This window comes from Delphinus delphis, chromosome 5 (genome assembly GCF_949987515.2).
Source record: "Delphinus delphis chromosome 5, mDelDel1.2, whole genome shotgun sequence".
Classification (NCBI taxonomy): Eukaryota; Metazoa; Chordata; class Mammalia; order Artiodactyla; family Delphinidae; genus Delphinus; species Delphinus delphis.
The window spans coordinates 113,764,756-113,788,218 of record NC_082687.1 but is presented as its reverse complement, the minus strand read 5'-3'; the positions used below and the strand labels follow the sequence as shown (position 1 = coordinate 113,788,218).

At 36.8% G+C, this 23,463-nt stretch overlaps 1 protein-coding gene across 2 annotated transcripts in view; it reads left to right on the top strand.

The window, feature by feature from the left end:
- LOC132425574 (bifunctional heparan sulfate N-deacetylase/N-sulfotransferase 4) overlaps window positions 1-23,463 on the top strand; it is a 244,608-nt gene that overhangs the window by 124,253 nt on the left and 96,892 nt on the right. For both annotated transcript variants that reach the window (XM_060011843.1, XM_060011842.1), the window contains exons 4-5: window positions 6,690-6,875; window positions 8,976-9,104. In XM_060011843.1, the coding sequence (XP_059867826.1) occupies window positions 6,690-6,875; window positions 8,976-9,104 (315 nt within the window). The remainder of the gene's footprint in view (window positions 1-6,689; window positions 6,876-8,975; window positions 9,105-23,463) is intronic.

The following is a 23,463-nucleotide window of genomic DNA, read 5'->3' as shown; positions in this document are numbered from 1 at the left end:
TGAATGGGAAGACATTAGACATCCAATTGAATGCCTAATGTCAAACATATGTCCTTTCTCCCCCAAACCTGTTTAATTTTTTTTATTATTTTTTATTTATTTATTTATTTTTTTGTGGTACGCGGGCCTCTCACTGTTGTGGCCTCTCCCGTTGTGGAGCACAGGCTCCAGACGTGCAGGCTCAGCAGCCATGGCTCATGGGCCCAGCCGCTCTGCGGCATGTGGGATCTTCCCGGACCGGGGCACGAACCCGTGTCCGCTGCATCGGCAGGCGGACTCTCAACCACTGCGCCACCAGGGAAGCCCAACCTGTTTAATTTTTAAACTTTCCAGACTCACTTGATGGAAATTCTATCCTTCTAGTTGAGCACCTTGTCTCATCTTGCATATTCAATCTATCATCAAATTCTGTGGCTCCGCCTTCACAATATATCCAGAATAAAATCACTTTTCACCAGTTACATTGTCCCCACCCTGGTCCAAGCTATCACTATCTCTCACTTAGATTGTTACCAAGACCTAGTAACTGGCTCCTACTTTCCTCCTTACTTCCTTTCAGTCAGCTGTCAACATAGAAGCCAGAAGAATTTTTTTTTTTTAAATTGTAGTCTAGATCATCTGTCTGCTCAGAACTTTCCAGTAGCTTCTCATCTCATTCAAGGTAAATACCAACATCCTTATTGTGGCACATTAAGGACTTAAATGCTCTGCACCGATTCCTTCTTGTCAGTGATACTGCATCATACAACCTCTGTAAAAGCATAGTCGATGTGAATGGTGCCCCCTGGAGTTGTTCAGTAAATAACTGACAAGGCTACTTGCAGCAGTGCCACCTCTTGACATTATCTCTTGCTACTCTCCCCCTTTGCTAACACTGCTCCAAAAGCAACTGAATTCTTATTCTTCCTCAAAAATACCTGAGGTTCTTTCAACTCACAACAATGTATGTACTGTCCTTCTGCCTGGAATGATCTTCTCCAAGTTATCTGTATGGCTTAATCTCTTACAACTTTAGACCTTGTTTCAAAATATTACCTTCTCCATGAATAATCTATTTAATATTGCAACCCATACCCCTTCATTCCTCTCCTTTTCTCTGCTTTATTTTTCCCAGTAGCTCTTAGCCCTTCTAATATAATATACAATTTACCTACTTGTTTTGTGTAATCTTGGTCTCACCCCACTAAAATATAAGCTTCCCTATGGCAGGAATTTCTGTCTGTTTGTTCAATGCTGTATCCTCTGCAACAAATGGCTCCTAGTATGTTATTATACATAATAAATATATATTGAATGATTGTCAATGAAGTGGGACTTCTGGATACCAAAAGTTAGCAATGAAAATGCTTAATCAACCACATTTTATACAGTGTGAATGAAGACTTCCTTAGTCTTTGTGTTAGTTCTTTTCAAGCAGCTAAGAAGACCTTCAGCAGGGTCAAGAATATTAAAGGGATGTGTCTCAGTTGCCCAAAATAGCTCTACTTAGAATTGGAAAGTTCACACTATAGAAGAAATACTATTGCTGTGCTATTCCTATTTCAAAAGAAAAATCCATTTGTAACACAGAGCTCTCCAGAGATTGGTCACCATTTACTAGGCTTCAGTCCAAAAAGTGTAAGGACTGACCCAGCCAATTTCCAGGGTCACACAGTCATTGCTTTTATCACTTATGAAAACAGAAGACAATTTCAGTTCCAAACACTGTGCAAAATCAATGATCCTAGGATCATTCTCAAAGTTGACAAGTGATTCCACATTGTCCTTATTAAAAGGAAAATTAGATAATGAGATCTGTTTCCTTTAGCACCAGTGTCACTCCCTAGAAATTGTATATTTAGGAAGACAAATCAATACTTTAAGTTCAAAAAGTTACTGTTCAGGCTCCCCTGGTGGCACAGTGGTTGAGAGTCTGCCTGCCGATGCAGGGACACGGGTTTGTGCCCCGGTCTGAGAAGATCCCACATGCCGCGGAGCGGCTAGGCCCGTGAGCCATGGCCGCTGGGCCTGCGCGTCCGGAGCCTGTGCTCCGCAACGGGAGAGGCCACAGCAGTGAGAGGCCCGCGTACCGCAAAAAAAAAAAAAAAAAAGTTACTGTTCAATGAACTATCTCTTTACCACAAGTACATTCATTTATGCAAAAATCATTTTATTTATTTTTCTTTTCTATTCATTTATTAAATTTCTATGATGAATTTAATAAAAAATTTTATTTGCTATTTCCTTTAAAAAATATTTATTCAACACCAACAATGTGCCAGTCATGGTGCTAACACTGGGACTATTAAACCATCCTAAATGTATTAGGTCTAGTTTCACAAGCCATATCTCCTGGAGTGTAAACAGAAGGTCATAATAATAGGGAAAACTGCCATTTGTCTGGCTCTTTCTCCTCTCTGTATCAGGACCTCCAACCATTATTCAGGCTACTGTCCAGCTATTTGTGGTAGCTGTAGGAAATATCTCTTGTATGTCCATGAGTCCAATCCTCCCAACTCCTAGTTTTCTCCTTTTCTTCTCTGGTTCTCTATGGTGTGCCAGGTCTTCTAAAGAGTATCTACCAATGACTGACCACAGATTGTTCTTTCCGCCTCTGCATATGATGCCTGCAGTTCTTTTTGCCCGTATATTAGGACGTGTTTATCCTATGAAGGGGTATTGCTTTACGTGCTGGCACAAAGGTGCTTGCAAGTCATCAGAATTAATCCATTAGAGCAATGTTCTTTCAGTGCAATCCATTCCCCTTCTTTTGTTATAACAGGATTTCGCCATGGGGTTCACCTGTGACTTTTATTATTTAAATAGACTAGTCTCCTAGTTATTTTCTCTATACACTAGTCATTGATCAACATAGGATTTAACAGTCATATATATAACATGATAGTATCTAGCTAAACAAATAGGTGTTTCGCATGTATCAATGAGTTTTCTTGGAGAAATGCTGGGCAGTGCTTTAGCAAACTCTTCTTCTAGTTTTCCTAGTTTCCAACCACTGACATCTCACCGGAACCTCTTAAACCTTTTATACTTATTAGAAAGGGGAAAGACCACTTGTATCAGTCAGATTTCCATGATAGACGCAGAAGCCATTTGGAACTTTTTGAAAGGGAGTTTTTATTCAGCGATCTAAGTGCTTCCAAAAACTTTGGAAGGGCTGATGGAGCAGATTCTAGGCTGTACTCTTCTGGGACTTTGCAGAGCCAGACAGAACTGGTTCCCTAGTGGGGCCACTGCTTTTAAAGCTGCCACTGGAGCTCTGACAGAAGCAAGAAGTTTTCACCGCTGCCCTGCAAATGGGCACCAAATACTGCTTCAGAAAAGATCTTACGTACCAGCAACAGGAGCCAGGAGCTGCCAGACTTTAGCATCTGCCCACCTGCTTCCTTCTGACATCTATCCTAAGTACTTCTAATTGGCTGAAACTTGTTTGCATCAAAAATGATAGCGGCAGAGTTTGGGAAATGTATAATTTTGCTTTATAACCCCCCCCAAGTACAAATAGAGTGGTAGGAGTTCCAATTCAGAACTATATATTAAAATCAATTCCCTTTTGTCAGTAAAGTGCTTCTAGTCATTAACTTGGAGCAGGGAGAGAGGGTCACAGTAGTAGCAACCTAGTAGAAAGGCAAAAGCAATGAATTTAGAGGACTTGGGTATAATTCTAGCTCTGACATTTGTGAACATGAGTAAGTCATTTGCTTTCTCTGAGCCTCAGTTTCCACATTTGATAATCCAGGCCACCTCACAGGGTAATTATGAGGATAATGTTAGACATGAATGTAAAAACACTTCATGACTATCAGGTACTAAGCAATTGCAAGCAGATAGGATCAGTAAGAATGATTAAAGAAAAATTAAATGAGATCATTTCCATTACGTTAGATGTTTGGTGCTAAATATATTTTCTAGTTTTGGAAAAATGATGACCCTGTTTTTATATAGTCTGTAAGTTACCACATTATCTCATTTTCCAATCAACTGGGAATTTCATGTAAATAGGAATGATCAAGTTAAGCTTCCCATAAACATTTGTGGTGTTATCTCATATTATGATATCATAGAACTCCTAGATCTTTTCAAAGACATTGTTTTAATAAATAATAAAAGCCACGTTTGAATTAGTTTACTCTGTCATTTACATGTCTAATTTTGTAGTCTCCAGTGCTTCCTATATTCACATTAGAAAGTCTTTCAAATTTTGCAATTTTTGTGATCTTGTGTAAATATATGTTTAGCTCACTTTTTAGTTTACCAAGTCACTGGGAAGGGTGTTTTAAGCTCTGGACAGTAAAGAATGAAGGTTTCTATAGAAAGCCCCTTGATAACAGAAAAAGAGTTTGACTAGGGAATTACTTTTCATTTTGTGTTATCATTTAGATTGAAAAAATATAAACTCATAATTATCTAGTGTGATTTACTATTTTGATTGAGCTCCAGTTGTCAGTGTGATAAGATGACCTTATAAGCAGTAGAACATTAAGCTCCCAGAAATCAATAAATATAATAAAATCCTTTTACTTCCTTCCTACTCACCAAATCAATTGCTTTTTACCTTCTGGTTTCTTCATGAAAGTTCTACAGTTCATTTAACTACCTGTCAAAAGTGAAATGTCTTTTTTTTCTGAAGAGATACAGCTGTTTAATATTTCAATTCTCTCATTTTTTTTTTTTTTATCTCTTTGCTTCTGGAAGATTCGCACACTTATCTAGTGTTCTGGGCCCAAAATTTGAAATAAAATATTAAACAGTGATAAAAAATGGACACTAACAAAATGATTGGTGAAGGCTATTAGGATTCATACACCGATGATTTTGTTATTCTTCTAGTCATGGGACAAGACAGTTATGAAACCTCGGTATGAATCGTTTGAAAGAGTAATAAGAGTATAACAGATTGTCTTCCCCCTTTTTGTAAATCAGAACTACTTCTCTAAGCAACAGTCATACAAATTCTATTTACCAGACAGAAAGGTTTGAACACCCTTGACCTTAGATTTCTCTCATGAGAAAGTTCATCTGTATCTCATACCCAGTGCATCCACATCTTGGCTACCCTGCGATACTCATCCTCAGAACACTTTGTGACAATTCACTGGGCAACATGGAACTAACCAGAGATCTAAGGCTTTTTCCAGTACATGCTTCCCAGTGAGTGTCAGGGTAACAGTAGTTGCCTGCTCCCTCTGGTAGTCCTAGTAGTTTTGTTACTGGACTTTTCCAACTTTGCTTTATATTGAAAATACAGGCTCCTGGAAGAAGTATTTTTCCTCTGCACACACAAAGAAATGAATTTTCCCCAATACCTAGCCAAAGACTCCAGATCACTTTACAGCATTGGTTTCATAATTCAGTCTTTCTACAGTCACTTATTGTAATAGATGTTAGAAAACACATACTCCTAGTGAAAGAGAGGTGAATTTGGCCATACAATGAGGGTCATTCCATAAAAGGAAGAATGAAGGAAACTTGCAAAATATTTAGGGCCCATCTTCTGAATTGAACGTGGCGTATGACTTAGGTATTGTAGATATGTGACCCATTCACTACTTGCTTATTATGCCAAACTGAATTCTTTTCCTATGCTGTGTGTCATGTAATAGAAAATATAAATGGCAATTGTCAAGTCAACACTTTTGTGTTCTGTTTATTGATTCAATCAGCCTTCATGTATTACTGTATATTGTCATTTATAACCTCAGTTGATGAGATTCAATCCTATAAGGCATCTTTATAAAGCAGATAAGCATTTCAAGGGAGAAATATAAAGAAGCGGAAATTAGAAGACTGCAGATCTGTATCGTGTACTTCACAATATAATACCATTCTTCGACAATTTTTTTCATATTCTTGTTTTAAATTTATACCTCTTTTCCTTTAGAGTTGACTGTCTACCCAAGGCAAGCATCTCATAGTAAACAGTAGGCTTTATAAAAATAAATTGAGCTGCTAAGACCCAAAACCAATCTTCACTTTTCCTTTACCGTCAGTATCCAAAACATCACTGAATCTTGTGTGGCATTTATCCCCAGGCTTTTAATCCGACCACCAACAATCAAGTTTAGGTACTCATGTGCCCTCTAATCTGCGCCATTGTAATAGCTTCCTAATGCACAGCCTTGATTCATTTCTTCCCCACTTCTAGTTCATCTTAACATGTTGTGACTATATCCTTCTTCCCAAGACATAGAGCAGATCATGGCCCTCCATGCTCACAGAGCTTCCTGTCTATACTATTCAAATAGAATAAATCCCAATCCCTTAGGTCAACAGTAAAAGCTTATCACATTATGGTTCATACCTACCTTTCTGGTTGTCTTCAACATCATAGACACACACACACACACACACACACACACACACACACACACACCCCCACATTGGGCTATTCTGTCTTCCATATTTGGGTACTTACTCAAGTGGCACCTTTTTTTTTTTTTTTTTTGTATCTGTCTGAGAAAGGGCCATATCTTCTTCCTGTCTTCCCCCCAAACCTTCTATTTTCAAAATTCAGAGTTAATCTTAGCTACACACCACATGCCCAAAGTATTTACTATGTCTATCATAGGATTATAAAACTCTACCCTATTAGTTTTTATATTTCTCATCATTAGCATAGATGTTTGTGGAAACAATTTTAGTTGAATTCAATTGACCACACTCCATATGATGTTGTTCTGGCTTTCTTTTAGGAACATGGAATACCTGTCAACATGGGCTATGCTGTGGCACCACATCACTCAGGGGTCTACCCAGTTCATATTCAGCTGTATGCAGCTTGGAAGAAGGTCTGGGGTATTCAGGTCACCAGCACTGAAGAGTATCCACATTTGAAACCTGCACGGTACCGAAAGGGCTTCATTCACGATAGCATCATGGTGAGCATATACTGCTGTGTGTATTGAAGGTTCTTAGTATCTACATGTGGTATGAAGACAAAATCTAACTTCAGAAATCTTTTACATGAGTATCATAAATCCCTTGGCTACCATGGTGGGCACACATTAATACATTGCTTACCCATAGACTTGCTTCTTAAGCTGTGAGGTAGTTTTGGCAAATTCAAGGCAAAGCTCAAAATATTGGAAACAAGCTTCATATAGGTCATCCACTGCAGTTTCTGGATTAAAGTTTTGTCTAGGGACCTTATACTTCTGGAGAGTTTCTCCATGTCTATTAAACACCTCTCAAGTCACTACACCATCAACAGACAGAATCCAACAAATAGCATCTGAAAGCTAAATTTATCTTCTCAGTTTATTTTGGCTTTCAGACACTCAAGAATCTTAAGATAGCATTTTTCATTGTTCTTTTTCTTGCATACTATGAAAACAAAGGTATATATTTTCTTTTCAGATAAATTAACTGAAAAAATAATAATCTGATGTAAGAATGATATGCTCCTATAAATGAGAATAAAACCAAGTGAATATTAGATGGGAATTTATAATTATTCATTGGAATGAAAAAAATCCTATTTTTTACTTTGAGATAAAATAGTTCATTTTAAAACTTCCATCCCCACGTCCAGTGCCTTAGGTCATGTTCTCATCATCAGTTGCCAAGATCATAGGAAAGGTTTACAAACTGTTCTCCCTCCTTTAAAGATTTACATCTTTTCAGTCCATTGTTCAAATTGCTATTAGAATTATCTACCTGTCTGTCTGTCTATCTAATAATTATCTAAAACCAAAGAAAAAGTAATAGCACATATGTTAACCAGAGCTAATACTCAATATTCTTTAATCATAAAACTTTAATATTTTATTGTAAATTGGTACTAGAAGATGTAAAGAAGCCTTGGATTTAAATGGAGCTATTGATAATGCAAATAATAGTATATGGTGTCCATAGAAGTCAAGGCGATATAAAAAGTATTACTCTGATATAATTGCAAAGCAACGTGAAAGCAGTTTTCTTAACTGAGTAGCATGACCATTTGTTATATTATTAAATAAAAACATTCCTTTAAACCAATACTACACACATTCATTTACCTTGAATTTAATACAAACTGTTATGAAATTAAGCAAAGAATAAATAAAATTATAGCTATTCTGTGCAATTGGATGCATTTTTCCATTAGATTATAGTTTATTATTCAAAATAAGTTTTGGAATAAAATTACTTATTTGCTTTCTCTGCTGAACATTCAGATGTACAACAGAATTAACCACAGAATATGCAGGAAGCAATCATTAGATTATCTGACTACTACTGTGATTAAAATTTCAATTCAGAGTAGTAAAAACAAAACAAAGTAAAGGTGGCGAGGGTGATGAAAACGCATTGTTTTGAATCCCAGAACCTGAGGACCATGTAAAACTGTATTTCAGAAACAAGGAGAGTAATGGTCTAATACCATGAAAAATGCAACCCTGGAGAATCTCTATAGTTGAATTAAACCAACCCTAAGAAGACTTTTATTTTTTACCATTTCTTTAACATAACTCAGATGGTGAGTGAGATTTATAGGCATGAATGAAAATGCTTTAACCTATATGTCCTATAGCAGGGGTCCCCAACCCCGCGACTGCAAACCGGTACCGGTCCACGGCCTGTTAGGAGCCGGGCTGCGCAGCAGGAGGTGAGCGGTGGGTGAGCAAGTGAAGCTTCATCTGTCGCTCCCCATGGCTCCCCATGGCTCCCCATCTCTCACATTACCGCCTGAACCATCCCCGCCATAGCTCGTGTTACTGCCTGAACACCCCGCACCCCAATCTGTGGAAAAATTCTCTTCCATGAAACCCATCCCTAGTGCCAGAAAGGTTGGGGACTGCTGTCCTATAGCTTTTATTTAGCAAGTCTCTTAATATGTGCATAATTACACCAACATCAACTCTTGATTACATTAAGATTTTGGCTTTATCAGCTAAGGAACTCCAATAGGAATGAAATTCGCAGACTCTGAAGTCATGACACAGTGATGGAGCTTTTAATTAAGTCGTGTCGATGTGCTGCTTTTTCTTTTTCCTCAGGTCCTCCCTCGACAGACCTGTGGGTTGTTCACACACACTATTTTCTACAAAGAGTATCCAGGAGGCCCCCAAGAATTGGATAAAAGTATCAGAGGAGGTGAACTTTTCCTCACAATCCTTCTAAACCCAGTACGTATTCTATTTATGCTTTTTACCGTAACATTAGAACTTTCAAATATATGTTTCGTTTTATTTCTATTGTCAACCCTCTCACAAGAATAGTTGGTAAATACTAGAGAGAAATTAGACTAAATCTCCAAATATTCAATTCCCTTTATAATCGTCAATCAAGAAAAACACAGATTTGTTAAGATTCGTATGTTGAATATAACAGTTAAATGTAAGATATCTCAATGTTGTCTCCTATACTTGAATTGTAGTAAAGACATATATACAGTTCTATAACCACAAATTAACATTCAGAATATTGTGGTGCATACTTTGTCTACAAGTTGAATTTGCTCCTAGCTCAAGGTATTAGTAGACACACATTTCAGTCTCTAAAAATGATCACAATGCAAAACTGCATTGAAAATACATAGCTATGCATTATTTTTGTATAGTAGGGTCATCTGAGGCCTGTTTTTAAAATCTCCATTAATTTTATTTGGAATCAAAGCTAGAGAAGTTGTCCCTTTCGATTGTGCCCTTTCATCTTTCAAAGTTTTGCAATTTTATTTCCAGTTATATGTGGAAAAGTATAGCAGTGTGGGAATATATTATCATTAGATAATGTTGAGATTATTTCAGCTTTCTCAATTTTTTCCCATAAAGATTCCATTTCTGAGGCCTTAAAGAGGCATGTCCTTTTTTACATCCCACTGCACCAATAAAAAATATGAAATAGTGAGTTGCATGCTATGTCCACCTTGTTTAGTATAAGAAATTTTCATACTCAGGGAAAATGATTCATGCTTTAAACAAAACTATAGCTCAGTTGTCTGTGGCAAAGCTCCAGGTATGTTTTAAACAAATTATTTAGATAATTTATATATGATGTTTTTAATTCCTGAAGAAATTAATAAAAACCTACCTTGTGTAAAGATGAAAACTTTTAAATTGGATTGGAGGGATAGGGAAGTGGGGGCCAAAAATGCTTCACATGAGTGTGGGTAATCAACAACCTCCTCAAACTGCACAACTATTAAAAACAAAACAAAACGGTCTGTTGTGTTGGGGTACCACTAAACTGGGGAACAGATTGGATGCTCTATGATCTTAGCAAGAAACTCTATTTCTCAGAGCTTGCTTGCTCTCCTGTAAAACAAGCTTGTTGAACTGGACAGTCTTCAATGTTCCTCAAAAGTATTCCTTTTGGATATTCCATTTTTTTGTGTATAATTCAAATTCATTGAAACTTAAAAGAATCAAAAACGTTACAAAAATATTTTTTGGAAATTGAGGTATACATGTGAATGTTAATTCAAGCAAATGTGGGAAATCTTTCTCTTTAACCCTTCCCTCACTAATTGAGAATTTGATCTCCATAGAGGCAACGGCCACATCTTCATACCGTTTTCACTCTGGAACTACACTCCCAACCCCAATCTGCTCTGGTCACCTACTCAGGGGAAGAGATAAGCATCACAACACTGATGATTGCCCCCCCTAAACCTCTTGCTCCCCAGGTCTGATTGTTACTGATATTTACTACCTGGGTGCCCATCTGACTACTTGTCGTTAAAGAGATGGATTTATAACTGTTTTTTTGTTTTTTGGTTTTTTTTGTGGTACGCGGGCCTCTCACTGTTGTGGCCTCTCCCGTTGCGGAGCACAGGCTCTGGACACGCAGGCTCAGCGGCCATGGCTCACGGGCCCAGCCACTCCGCGGCATGTGGGATCTTCCCGGACCGGGGCACGAACCCGTGTCCCCTGCATCGGCAGGTGGACTCTCAACCACTGCGCCACCAGGGAAGCCCTATAACTGTTTTTAAATTTTTTGAATTCAGTACTCTTTATAAAACATCATTCAGAGACTAATAGTTGGTCCCTTAAATAAGATGAAAGACTATTTGGCATCTCTATCTTTAGCACTTGTTGTGAACTAGCAAAATAACACTAACCTTACGTAAAAAGCTTATCATTGCCACACAGATTTATTTTAATTGCAGAGGAATAGAACGGTGGAAGAGGAGAGTTTTCAGGAGACTTCTAGAGTCCAATCACAAACTGCAGTTACTTTATCATTGTGAATTGATGGTGATCTTAAAGTAGGATCCATGAGTAAATGAGAGAGACCCAGATAGACACAGAAAAAAAGCAATGCTACAGGTAGTCAATAGTGTGGATAATATAGGACATTCTATGTATGGCGATATGAGCCTGGATCAGACAAATAATGGTCCACAGAGATATGGGAGAAAGGAATAATATTGCTCAAAACATGAACAGCATAGCCATAGGCAATCCAGGTAGATGCTACTCAGCTCTCTATGGAGACAGGCTGCAAGCAGCATCTGACAGAACCCAGATCAAAACAGGGCTTAGTTCTAAAGCTGCATACACAGAAGTTACCAGATGTATTAGTCAGGGTTCTCCAGAGAAACAGAACCAAGAGGATGAGTGGGAGAAGAGATTTATTATAAGGAATTTGCTTATGTGTTTATGGAGGTTGACAAGTCTCAAAATCTATAGTCAACAAGCTAGAGTCCCAAGAGAGCTGATAGTGTAGTTCTAGTAGAAGTTCTATGGCTTGAGAAACAGGAGACCTAATGGTATAGTTCCAGTCCAAAAGCTGGCAGGATTGAGACCCAGGAAGAGCCAATGTTTCAGTTCAAGTTCGAAGGCAGGAAAAAAACAACAACAACAAAAAAAACCAAAAAAAACCCCAAAAAGCAACCATCTTGTTCAAAGGCAATCAGGCAGGAGGAGTTCCTTTTTACTCACAAGAGAGTGAGACTCTTTGTCCTATTTGGCCTCAACTGATTGGATGAGGCCCATCCACATTAGGGAGGGCAATCTGCTTTACTCAGTTGATCAATTCTGTTGTTAATCTCATCCAAAAGCATCCTCACAGGCACACCCAGAATAATGTTTGAGCAAATATCTGAGTAACCTGTGGTCCAGTTGAGTTGAGACATGAAATTAACTATCATTCCTAATGAGGAACTTAAGATGGGAGCAGACTGGAAGTAAGTGAAATGAAAAGGGGAGCACAGAAAGAGGGGAAGAAGTGATGAATGAAGTAAAGATAATGTAAGCTTGGAATTTTTTGTACATGTGTCCTATTGTGAATAGAGAGGCATCACAGATGATGGGCTATGATCAATAGTCACTTCACCGATGTGGAAAAAAAGAAGTATTGAGGCTGCTTGATTAATTATTATTTTAAGTTGTATGGTTCCAGCAAGGCTGGCAAAGATGGAGTCTGCAGGAAGAGAATGAGGAAAGAAGAAAACAAAAAATAATACTGATACACAGCCTTCTCCTCTGGTCTATTCTTTTTCTCTAGTCATCACTTAATTCTTTGTAAGAATAAAGAGTATCTCATTATTCTTTCACCAAAACCATGCTGAAGAAAAAAAATCTATAAATTAATTGATGTGAAGGTATGTTTTCAATATTAATTAATTAATATGCTAACTCTAAAGAATATTTGTATTCTAACAGAGCCTATTCCCGAATGAGAGGTCTATGATTGTATTAATTTAGGTATCAAAGTTCCTTGGGGAAATATGATTTTAGTAAAAAGCATTCAACATCCATGAAATCATAGAGAAAGATGACTGACCACCTCTTCTACCTAGGAAAATTGATGTCTGTGAGGGCTTATAAGTAGGATAAGTGATCATAGTGTTAGCATAAACTCTAAAGATTTAAGGCCATTCTAACTTTATTTCATTTTTTCAATAATGATCTATACTTTCACATCATGAAAATACTGTAGACATCCTATATTATAACACCTCTCCTGCATGGTGATTTTCTCCTCTGATTTGTAAATGATCCATAGAATTTTGTCCTTTTACTTTTTGGTTTTCAGTATGTTAGTGAATGGATGAATAACGACATAGATAGCATGACACAAAGCTGGCAGTGACGGTAATTACACCAGATGATAATATTAATACCCAGTTATACTTAGCAAATTGGAGTGATAGACAAAATCTAGCAAGATGAAATTTAACAGGGAATAATGAAAAGCCCCCAAATTACTTTCAAACAAAATAGTGTATAATGCCAACATTATATAAGGATAAATATTATATAAAGATAGAGTAAATCTGCCAGAAAATTGTATGGGCTGCATCATGTCCTATTCAATTCCTTGTCATTGAAGTTGTCTAAACAGAAATTTTGTAGGAATGTGAAATCTCTTACTTTTAATCTGACGCTAAGACTGTGATTCTGTTCTTATCCAGTTAGACGTGGGGTATATCTTTTTCACTGTAAAATATAAAAAATATGAAGTAGGTTTAATTTTACATATTACAGACCAGCATTATATATTTAGTTTTAGTCTATGATTATAAGGTCAGAGGAAAAAGGGAAATGGTAACTTATCAACATGTATAAGAACTAAAAAATGAGACAAAAATGGGAAGATATTCAGTGGTAGATGTATTGAGGGAAGTAGAAGAGAAAAAATGTTCTATCATCAATATACTGAAAGAAATATTAGTGCCAGATTTAGCAGACCATTTTGAACTGGTTGGTAGTTTCTAGATTCATTTGTATGCAAGCATCCTATGAGTCTAATAAAAGCTGGAAAAGGTATGTGAGGGAATATCCTGGAATTTCCCCCTCTAGAGTACTTTAAAAGAGAATCAATGGGGCTTCCCTGGTGGCGCAGTGATTGAGAGTCCGCCTGCCGATGCAGGGGACACGGGTTCGTGCCCCGGTCTGGGAAGATCCCACATGCCGCTGAGCGGCTGAGCCCGTGAGCCATGGCTGCTAAGCCTGCGCGTCCGGTACCGCAAAAAAAAAAAAAAAAAAAAAGAGAATCAATGACTATATAGTTCTTTCTTATTGCCTTGGGAGTTCATCTACCTAAAGGAAGGGGACTGGATTAAATAATGTTGAAAAGTTCCACATATTTTTTTTTTCTGGTTCATAACTTCCACAACTCTGCTCTGAAGTCAAAAAGGCATGAACCACACCAAGACCAGCATAGCCTCTTTCCCTGTCCAGCTTCCAATTTAGGAATTCACATTATTTTGTGTCACCCCCCCCCCCCCACTTAGAATAGACCTGTATCCTTTCTGTGTTCAAAGGTCTCTGATATTTTTTCTTTATGCATTTTCAATAGGTTTTTAAAGTTAATTTTGACTCTAGCTGCTATCTTGTTCTCATAGTTTGACACATTTTAAAATATGTCATTATTTCTAATATATCATAAAGCAGAAAATGCAGATTGAAATATATTTTTACATCTTGACTCACATATGAACTCCTAATACTGTTGCATGTTAGATTTTTTGATTCAGAAAACTGCAAGAAATGGGGTTTCTTGATTTCCTTAGATACAAACTTGTTTTGCCCATATGAATGTAAAAATTGAAAATTAAATGATATTAGGGCTGTTTGAATGACATTTCAAAAGAAGAGCTAGGCATCTGTCCACTTAGCATTCAGGTAACTTCCTCATTTTTTTTTTAGATTCTATCATGACCTCATCACATATCGATATTTGCCTGTACTGTTCCACACTTGTCAAATACTAACATGTATTTCCCTAGTGCCAAATTCTTCTTGTATTTTCAATATAGTCCTTGTACAGATAGGAAGAAAGATAATTTAATCATGTATGAGGTGAAACAGCTTACACCAGTTAACCCACCATCATTCAAATTGAGACACTACCCTATAAAAGATGCAGCAACTGGCAATAGTAAGGAAGTCTGGAGTCTTATCAGATGGTGTCACTAGTAACTATAAAAGCTTGAAATGAATATGCCTTACCGGATTTAATTTTTTTTTTCTAGCTCATTTTAATTTTGTGCTACACAGAGAACAGTATGAAGATAGAATTTTCTGAGTTTTCTTACATATATATCTAAAGATGCTCCGATTCTAGAGTGCTTTAGAATGGCAGTACTGTAACCAGGAAGTCTACATTGTCCAAAGTTCAGAGCAGTGCCTAGACTCATTAACCTTTGTCTGTTCTTTGGCCAGTTGCAAATTCAGGTGAACAAAAAATATGTGCCTGAAACAGCAGTGTACTTGAAACTGACAGTAGAGTATAATGGAACCGCAATGATATACTTCCCCATGTGCTGTCTCCTGAAACTTCATACGCTTAGGCTGGTTAATGACCTTTCCTTTCTCATGTATATCAATCTCCAAAATCATGGAATCTAATAGCAGGTCAGTACATTATGGATTAGAGCTGGCTTTTCAGACAGATTAGAGAAAAGGCAGCTGCAAGGCGTAGGAAAACATCAACATGAAATAACCTGAACCAAACTTTAATTTCTTTTTCATGCTTAAATAATATGGAAGTAGATATGTAAGATAATTCACAGAAACATATTTTATGTGCGGTGCAGCAAAATAAAATGCAAGAAACATCCCGAGTCCTTTTCAGAGAAGATTAAAAAGAATTACAGATTACTGATATTCAAAGCCTCCAAATATTCTTTGACGATTTTGATTTTGATTTTCTATAAATGCTGCACTTTATAGAAGATTGTAACAATCAGATAATATTTCATGTAGAACAAAACATATATTCCACCAAAATATACTTCTTTATAAAATAATATATTAATATTTCTAACTCAGGGTCACGAGGGATATTGACACATGTTCCAGCAGTGTTTATTAGAAAAACAATAATAAATTAACTTCCAACTGCTCTACTACAGTGAAATGTGCCTCTCTTATCTGTGCAGGGACTTTGAAGCAATTAATGTTATTGGGAGCTCTGAGGCTTACAGCCTGGGAGAACAGCCACCAACTGTGAGAAGAATGAACCCCTGTAGAATATATAGATTGTGGAAAATTGTATTTCCACTCACTGAAAAACCTACAGTCACCTCTTTTTTTCCCTTTATCTGTTTTTTGAGTTTTGGGGGTTTTGGGTTTTTTTTTTCTGTTTTTTACTTTTCTTAAAGATTTGCAAGACTAACCTTTACAAAAGGGCATGAATCACCACTTCTGCAGTGATTCACACTCTCAGCAGGGATACTGTAGAATATGGAGTCAGCTAAGATCCGTGGCCTCAGTACAGATGATATTTTTTTCTGTCCACACTGAAAATCAGGATCAGAGTTATTATAAGGTTTTAGAGAATGAGGAGAAAATTTTGCTTTCTCCTGATTTGGGGGTAGTGCATGTTTTGTATGATTTCCCACAGTTGGATTTACTTAGCAATTAATAGCTCAGAATATAAAGTGCACCACCACAAAAGAATAGGATCTTTTGTCTCCTAAACCTGAACTCTGTCTTCTTGCCAAATGAGAGAAAGGTTGCTATTATTGTACAGACATGCATCTTTCTAAAGCAATGGTGGCTACAGGTCCTGATGGAATACAATTTACATTCCTCTATACTTCTATATCATGAACAAATCCATAAAATTGCGTTGTTTTTTTCAATTTTGTTTCCCTAGAAAAATAAATGAAAGCAGCAATATTTTAGTGGGGAAGTCTATTTCATCTTGTGTAACTGGGTAATTTAATTTTCCCAAAGCATGTTATGAAAGGTAGTGGAATAGCTCTTTAGCATAAATAAATTTTCAACAGCAAAAAATACAACCTCCTGTTTATGTAGTTGTTAGTCAACAGATAAACCTTTTATTCCTCTCTGTTTTGAGGCTTACAGTATATAAATATTAGGCGCATAACGCTCACGACGATTAGGGATAGTTTGGAAGGAAAATCAGTGAATTCATGATTGTTAAAAAAACAAAACCATCTCTGCATTAGTCTTTATATGATTTAGTGGCTGGTGAGATAGTAAGAAATTAGGGGGTTCGGTGGGAGCCCACAAAATTAATATTGATATGTGTGCTTTTTTTGGCTTGTGAGTATTCACCCACCATGGTGTTCAAAATGGTTGATTTTATTCTCTCTTCCACAAATTATAGAACACCTAGATATATATGCAATATATATTGTTTCTCTCTTTCTCATTTATTTATTTATTTTTAAATCTTAAAGTGCATTGAAGCAGAAAGGCCTCTTTGGATCACTTTACTTTATTTCATCTCGGTTTTTCCTACTTCATTTTCCTCTGACTGCTCCTCAGAGTAAGATATTGTGAAAATAAAAATGTGCGTTCTTTTCTAAAACATGTTGATATTTTCACATTTTTGTATTTTAAGAGTCCAAATTATTTTGTCTTAGTTTTTCCATTAGTGGCTTAATGGAAAACTTAATGCTGATATGATAAGGAGTATTTATAAATATTAAACTTGCTGGTACCCATTGAGGAATTAAAAAGTCTTATAATTTCCGTCCATACAGTCTTATCCACAGATGTCCAAAGGGGTCTATCACTCAAGTTAGCTTGAGTTGATATTTGTTAAATTTTTCTTTGAGATTCATAAAATCTCAAACGTAAAAATTGTTGACAAAAATAATTGGGAGTCTGGTGTTTAATTCATAATGAATTGTTAGAATGCCATCAATGGTATTTGTATCTCAGTCGTTTTATTTTTGTTTATTTGATCTTTTTTTTTCAAGGAGATCTTCTTGATGTGTTCACTATCAAGTAGTTCTATTGTATAGATGTTCATGTGTGTGTATAACCCCTTCAAGGAAGGCTTCGGAATCCTGTCCAGAGGAGTTGATATTTGAACTGAGCATTGTAGGGACTCGTCAGACAAATGAGGTAGTGTGGTGGGGAATGTGAGTTTGCAGTAGGAGAGGGAAGAGCTGCAGAATGTTACAGAGGCTAAAATGACCGTGGCAAGTTTGGGAACTGTAAATGTTTGCATTTCACAGGAGTACAAAATGAAGATAAGAGTGGGTAAATAAAATTATGAAAGGTTTTGTATGACATGTTGACAGTTTGAATGCTATTATTCTATTGTGAAGAGGGAAGGAATTTAAACAAGGGAGTGATAGATAGACCCAAATAATAATTGTTATTTGTAATTCTAGTTGACAGGTCGGGGCCTTCCTACACACTCCTTCTTATGCCTATAGTACTTTTCTATTCCCACTGCTCGTGACTCGACCTTACTATTTTCCCTCAGATTTTACCTCTAATTTCTTTTGCTCACCTGGGTCCCCTCACAGGCTTAGGTCAGCTCTCACTGCTGTATGTTCACACAGAGCCACATGCATAATACTGTTCACAGTGGTGTCTTTATGTTTAGTGAATGTTGTCTCCCTCTCCTGGGCTACATGCATACCCTGGAACATAGTATTGCCTCAGTAGGTACTTGTTCAATTAGACAGTAAATAAAAATTATAGCATCAGAACTGTATGTGTCTACCTCATGCCATTTCACATGGTTTGTTAACTTTGTATCAGAAGAAAAGGGAAAGGAAAGGAGAAGGAAGGAATGAAAAAGGGGGTGGGGAGAGGAAATAAAGGAGAGGGGAAATATAAAAGGAAAGGAAGAAAAATGAGGAGAAGAAGGGAGTTAAGGATGGAAAGAAAGAAGGAAAACGGGAAGCCATTTCTTCCTCTTTTCATAAAATCAGTTGGGCAGCAGGAATGTAACTGTATTGTCTACTAACCAAACTCAGAAAATCTTGTTTTATTTTATTTTTCCTGGCTGGCTAAATACTGAAGAAAAAGTCCTATGATTTCTCTGTGCCTCAGAATTTCTCTGTTCATAAAATGGGGAAAATAATGTTGGTTCCCTTACAGTTTTACACAGATAGTGTGAGACGTAGCGAAAAGCAAGTCCTTTGATTTTTCAGAGAAAATGTATATAATTTGGACATAATTCTTATTTGAAAAAGTAGAAGTATATATCACTTTTATTATCAATGATATCTGAGGTGTGTTAGCAACCCATAAACCGTGGTTTTATTTACAGTTTGAATTTTGCTTGATTGTTTCTCCCTGCTAGAACACATAAATCATGTGATAAAGACAGTCTCCTTTACAAAGGTATTTATTTCATTATAAGTTTTGCTTCTGAAAACGTTTTTGGTTGTCACCTTATTGTGCTTTCTGAGCTAATTTTAAATGATAAAATTTCTACCATTATTCTTTATTCCGGTGAAACAAACTGAGTCATTGAACCCAGTGCTTGCTTGGTCGGTCAAGACTGCTTTTTTTTGGTGGGGGGGGGGGGGGGCGGGTACGCGGACTTCTCACTGTTGTGGCCTCTCCCGTTGCGGAGCACAGGCTCTGGACGCACAGGCTCAGCGGCCATGGCTCACGGGCCCAGCCGCTCCGCGGCATGTGGGATCTTCCCGGACCGGGGCACGAACCAGTGTCCCCTGCATCGGCAGGCGGACTCTCAACCACTGCGCCACCAGGGAAGCCCAAGACTGCTTTTTTAATTTGATTTTGTTGTCTACCAAAGTACCTCAGATGTTTTTGCCAAAGGTTTTTGTTTTTGTTGTTAGTGTTGCTGATTTTGAGGCCTTTTATCTATTTTTTGTTTTATATTAATAGAGAGTTTTTCTGGAAACACTAGGTCCATACTTTGTAATACTTTATGGTTAACACTGACTGTAGTGCTCAAATGAGAGGTGAGTAGAATTATTGCAGTCTCTGTGTTTAGTACACAAAATTAATGACATGAAAAATGGAAGACCTTCCTAAATAAAACATAATTACAGATAATTTAGATGAATGAGTTGAACTTACTAGAAATAAGAAAACCCAACCCCACAAGCCAAATAGAAAACTCTAGGCTGATTTTCATGATGTATCACAAGGGGAAAGATACTCTTCATGTCAGCCAGCCTTGATCCTATAGATCTGTCTCCACTGGACTTCACATCTAACAGAACAGTCAGTGTTCAATTACCTCTCTGTGATAACATTAACTACAACTAGAGAGGGAGCCAACAGATTTACAAGTAAAGTAAGGTCATGTTTTTGTGAACAGAGTTCATGGTGACTGCCAGCCTCCTTTAGCACTGTATGAAAATTACTAGCTTAAACAATGTAAAAGGTAAGATTTCGAGCATGAAGTGTTTCCCTGATTTATAGTTGTCACTTTTAACACAATTTAAGGTATCCAATAATGCCATTCAAAACATAAAGTGTAAGTAGCAGAATTGTGCTCCTTCTTTTTTATTTTTTTTCCTTAATACTTATAAGCTAGGTATTATTATTATTTTTTAACATCTTTATTGGAGTATAATTACTTTACAATGGTGTGTTAGTTTCTGCTTTAGAGCAAAGTGAATCAGCTATACATATACATATATCCCCATATCTCCTCCCTCTTGCATCTCCCTCCCACCCTCCCTATCTCACCCCTCTAGGTGGACACAAACCACTGAGCTGATCTCCCTGTGCTATGTGGCTGCTTCCCACTAGCTATCTGTTTTACATTTGGTAGTGTATGTATGTCCATGCCACTCTCTCACTTCATCCCAGCTTACCCTTCACCTTCCCCATGTCCTCAATTCCATTTTTTACCCTGCATCTTTATTCCTGTCCTGCCCCTAGGTTCTTCAGAACCTTTTTTTTTTCTTTTAGATTCCATATATATGTGTTAGCATACGATATTTGTTTTTCTCTTTCTGACTTACTTCACTCTGTATAACAGTCTCTAGGTCCATCCACCTCACTACAAATAACTCCATTTCTTTTTATCGCTGAGTAATATTCCATTGTATATATGTGCCACATCTTCTTTATCCATTCATGTGTTAATGGACACTTAGGTTGCTTCCATGTCCTGGCTATTGTAAATAGAGCTGCAAAAGAACAAAAAATTTCACAATTTGTATGGAAACACAGAAGACCCCAAATAGCCAAGGCAACTTTCAGAAAGAAAAATGAAGCTGGAGGAATCAGGCTTCCGGACTTCAGACTATACTACAAAGTTACAATAACCAAGACAGTATGATACTGGCACAAAAACAGAAATATAGATCAATGGAACAGGATAGAAAGCCCAGAGATAAACCCACACACATATGGTCACCTTATTTTTGATAAAGGAGGCAAGAATATACAATGGAGAAAAGACAGCCTCTTCAATAAGTGGTGCTTGGAAAACTGGACAGCTACATGTAAAAGAATGAAATTAGAACACTCCTTAACACCATACACAAAAATAAACTCAAAATGGATTAAAGACCTAAATGTAAGGCCAGACACCATCAAACTCTTAGAGGAAAACATAGGCAGAACACTCTATGACATAAATCATAACAAGCTGCTTTTTGACCCACCTCCTAGAGAAATGGAAATAAAAACAAAAATAAACAAATGGGACCTAATGAAACTTCAAAGCTTTTGCACAGCGAAGGAAACCATAAACAAGATGAAATGACCACCCTCAGATGGGAGAAAATATTTGCAAACGAAGCAACTGACAAAGGGTTAATCTCCAAAATTTACAAGCAGCTCATGCAGCTCAATATCAAAAAAACAAACAACCCAATCCAAAAATGGGCAGAAGACCTAAATAGACATTTATCCAAAGAAGATATACAGATTGCCAACAAACACATGAAAGGATGTGCTCCTTCTTGAAGCTGTTATCATATCCACTTAAACTCTCTTTCACACACAGGTACACATTCAAATCAAATGTGAATAAAAGATGGGACTTGAAAATTGCCATTCTCCTGCAATTTATTTTCAGAAGTCCATTCTGTAGTTCACTTAAACAACTTGCTCAAGCAATCACATATATAGAGTTTTCTACATGGGCTGAGTTTTTATGATCATAAACACACAGATTTTAGGAATTATGAGCTATTTAAAGATATAAAAAACAAACTTTAAACACATCGCATTGCCGCAAATTGGAATCACCTCTTATTCCATCTTTTGCTGAATTCATCTTAAAAAAATATATGCTATAGCTTATAATGATTCTTGAATTTTTAGTAGTTTAGATATTAGAAAAGAAACCCATCTATAGGAAGTGCAGTGATAGTGACTTACAATGTAAAGAATCATTGGCTCAATTATTGTGGTTTTGGAAATGATTTTCTAGAGAGCAGTCAAACTCCCAAGTAACGTCAGGAGACATTCTTTTTACACGTTTATTCTCAAAGTAGGTCCCATTATATATCTGTTGAATGAATAAATCTATCAATAAGTACTGTCAACTCTACTTCCAGTGGCTTCATCATCTCTCCCCCAGAGAACTGCTATCATTCTGGCCACGTAGAATCCATTATCCCCAAGAGCAGTCAGAATGCTATTGTTAAATTCAAAATACAGCATGTCATGGCCATTCTTAAATACCAAAGACTTCTCATTTAATCCCAGAATAAAATTCAAACCGTGGTCTATGACCTGGCCCTCTGCTGGCTTCTCTGCATTGACCAAGTTCCATTCTCACCATGCCATGATTATTTCCACACAGTCCTTCAAATATGCCAAGATTGTTTGCCCCTCAGGGCTTTTGTGCTACCATCACTTTGCTTGGAGTGAGCTGCTTCCAGGAATTTGTTAGCCTTGATTTCTTCTGCCTTTTATGTCTCAGGTCAAAAGTCACTACCTTGGAGAGTGGCTTCCTGGCCTTTTCGCAGTCATTCTCTATCACTTATCTGTCTTATTTTTTCATGGTATTCACTACTCTCTAGACCTCTCCTATTGATTTATGTGTTCACCATCTGTTTCCCTTCCCCAGTTTCACTCCCCATCCTCAAACCACCAATGATCCACTCCACGTTAGCTCCATGAGTCCAGCAACATTTATGTTGCGGTGGAGGGTACAGGGAGGATATGAGTGGCATAGAAATTGCTAAACCATTTGATGGTTAATCATTGTTTATTCCTAGGTAGATATCTTTGTGAGCTTTGGAAGTGATATTTAGCTAAAGATTTAAAATGTTAATGTGCAAATGAAAACAATTCTGTATATTTGATCATTGTTTATTTGTTTTGATGTACACAGATAATTTTACAATTTTTATGAAAAACAATCCATATACCTGAAGTGTTTTATAATATTTATGCAAATTTGACTTAAAGTAATATTTCATTTTACCTTACCAAACTGGTTAGATTAATATCTGCCTAATATTAGAAAAATATACCTAGTAATCATATCTTAAGAAACACAAATATAAATCAGGAATGTTCAATATTCTCTCAAGTATTGATATCTATTACTTTTAATGTAATAGAGCTCTTTGTTCTATTTAGAATAACTAGTAACTACTTATTCAATGTTACCTATATTTAAAATTCTATATGCTTTCCATGTATTAACTCATTTAATTCTCCCAGCAACCACATAATGATAATGCTATTATTATTCCCATTTTCTGAATGAGGAAACTATCCAGAGAAGTTAGCTAATTCATCCAATATCATGCAGATAGAGAGCAGCAGAGCTACAATTTAAACTCAGGAGGCTGGGTTCTAAAACCCCTCACTCTTTTACCAGTATAGTACACTGTCTCTCCAAGTCAGACTACTATGCAAAATAATAATA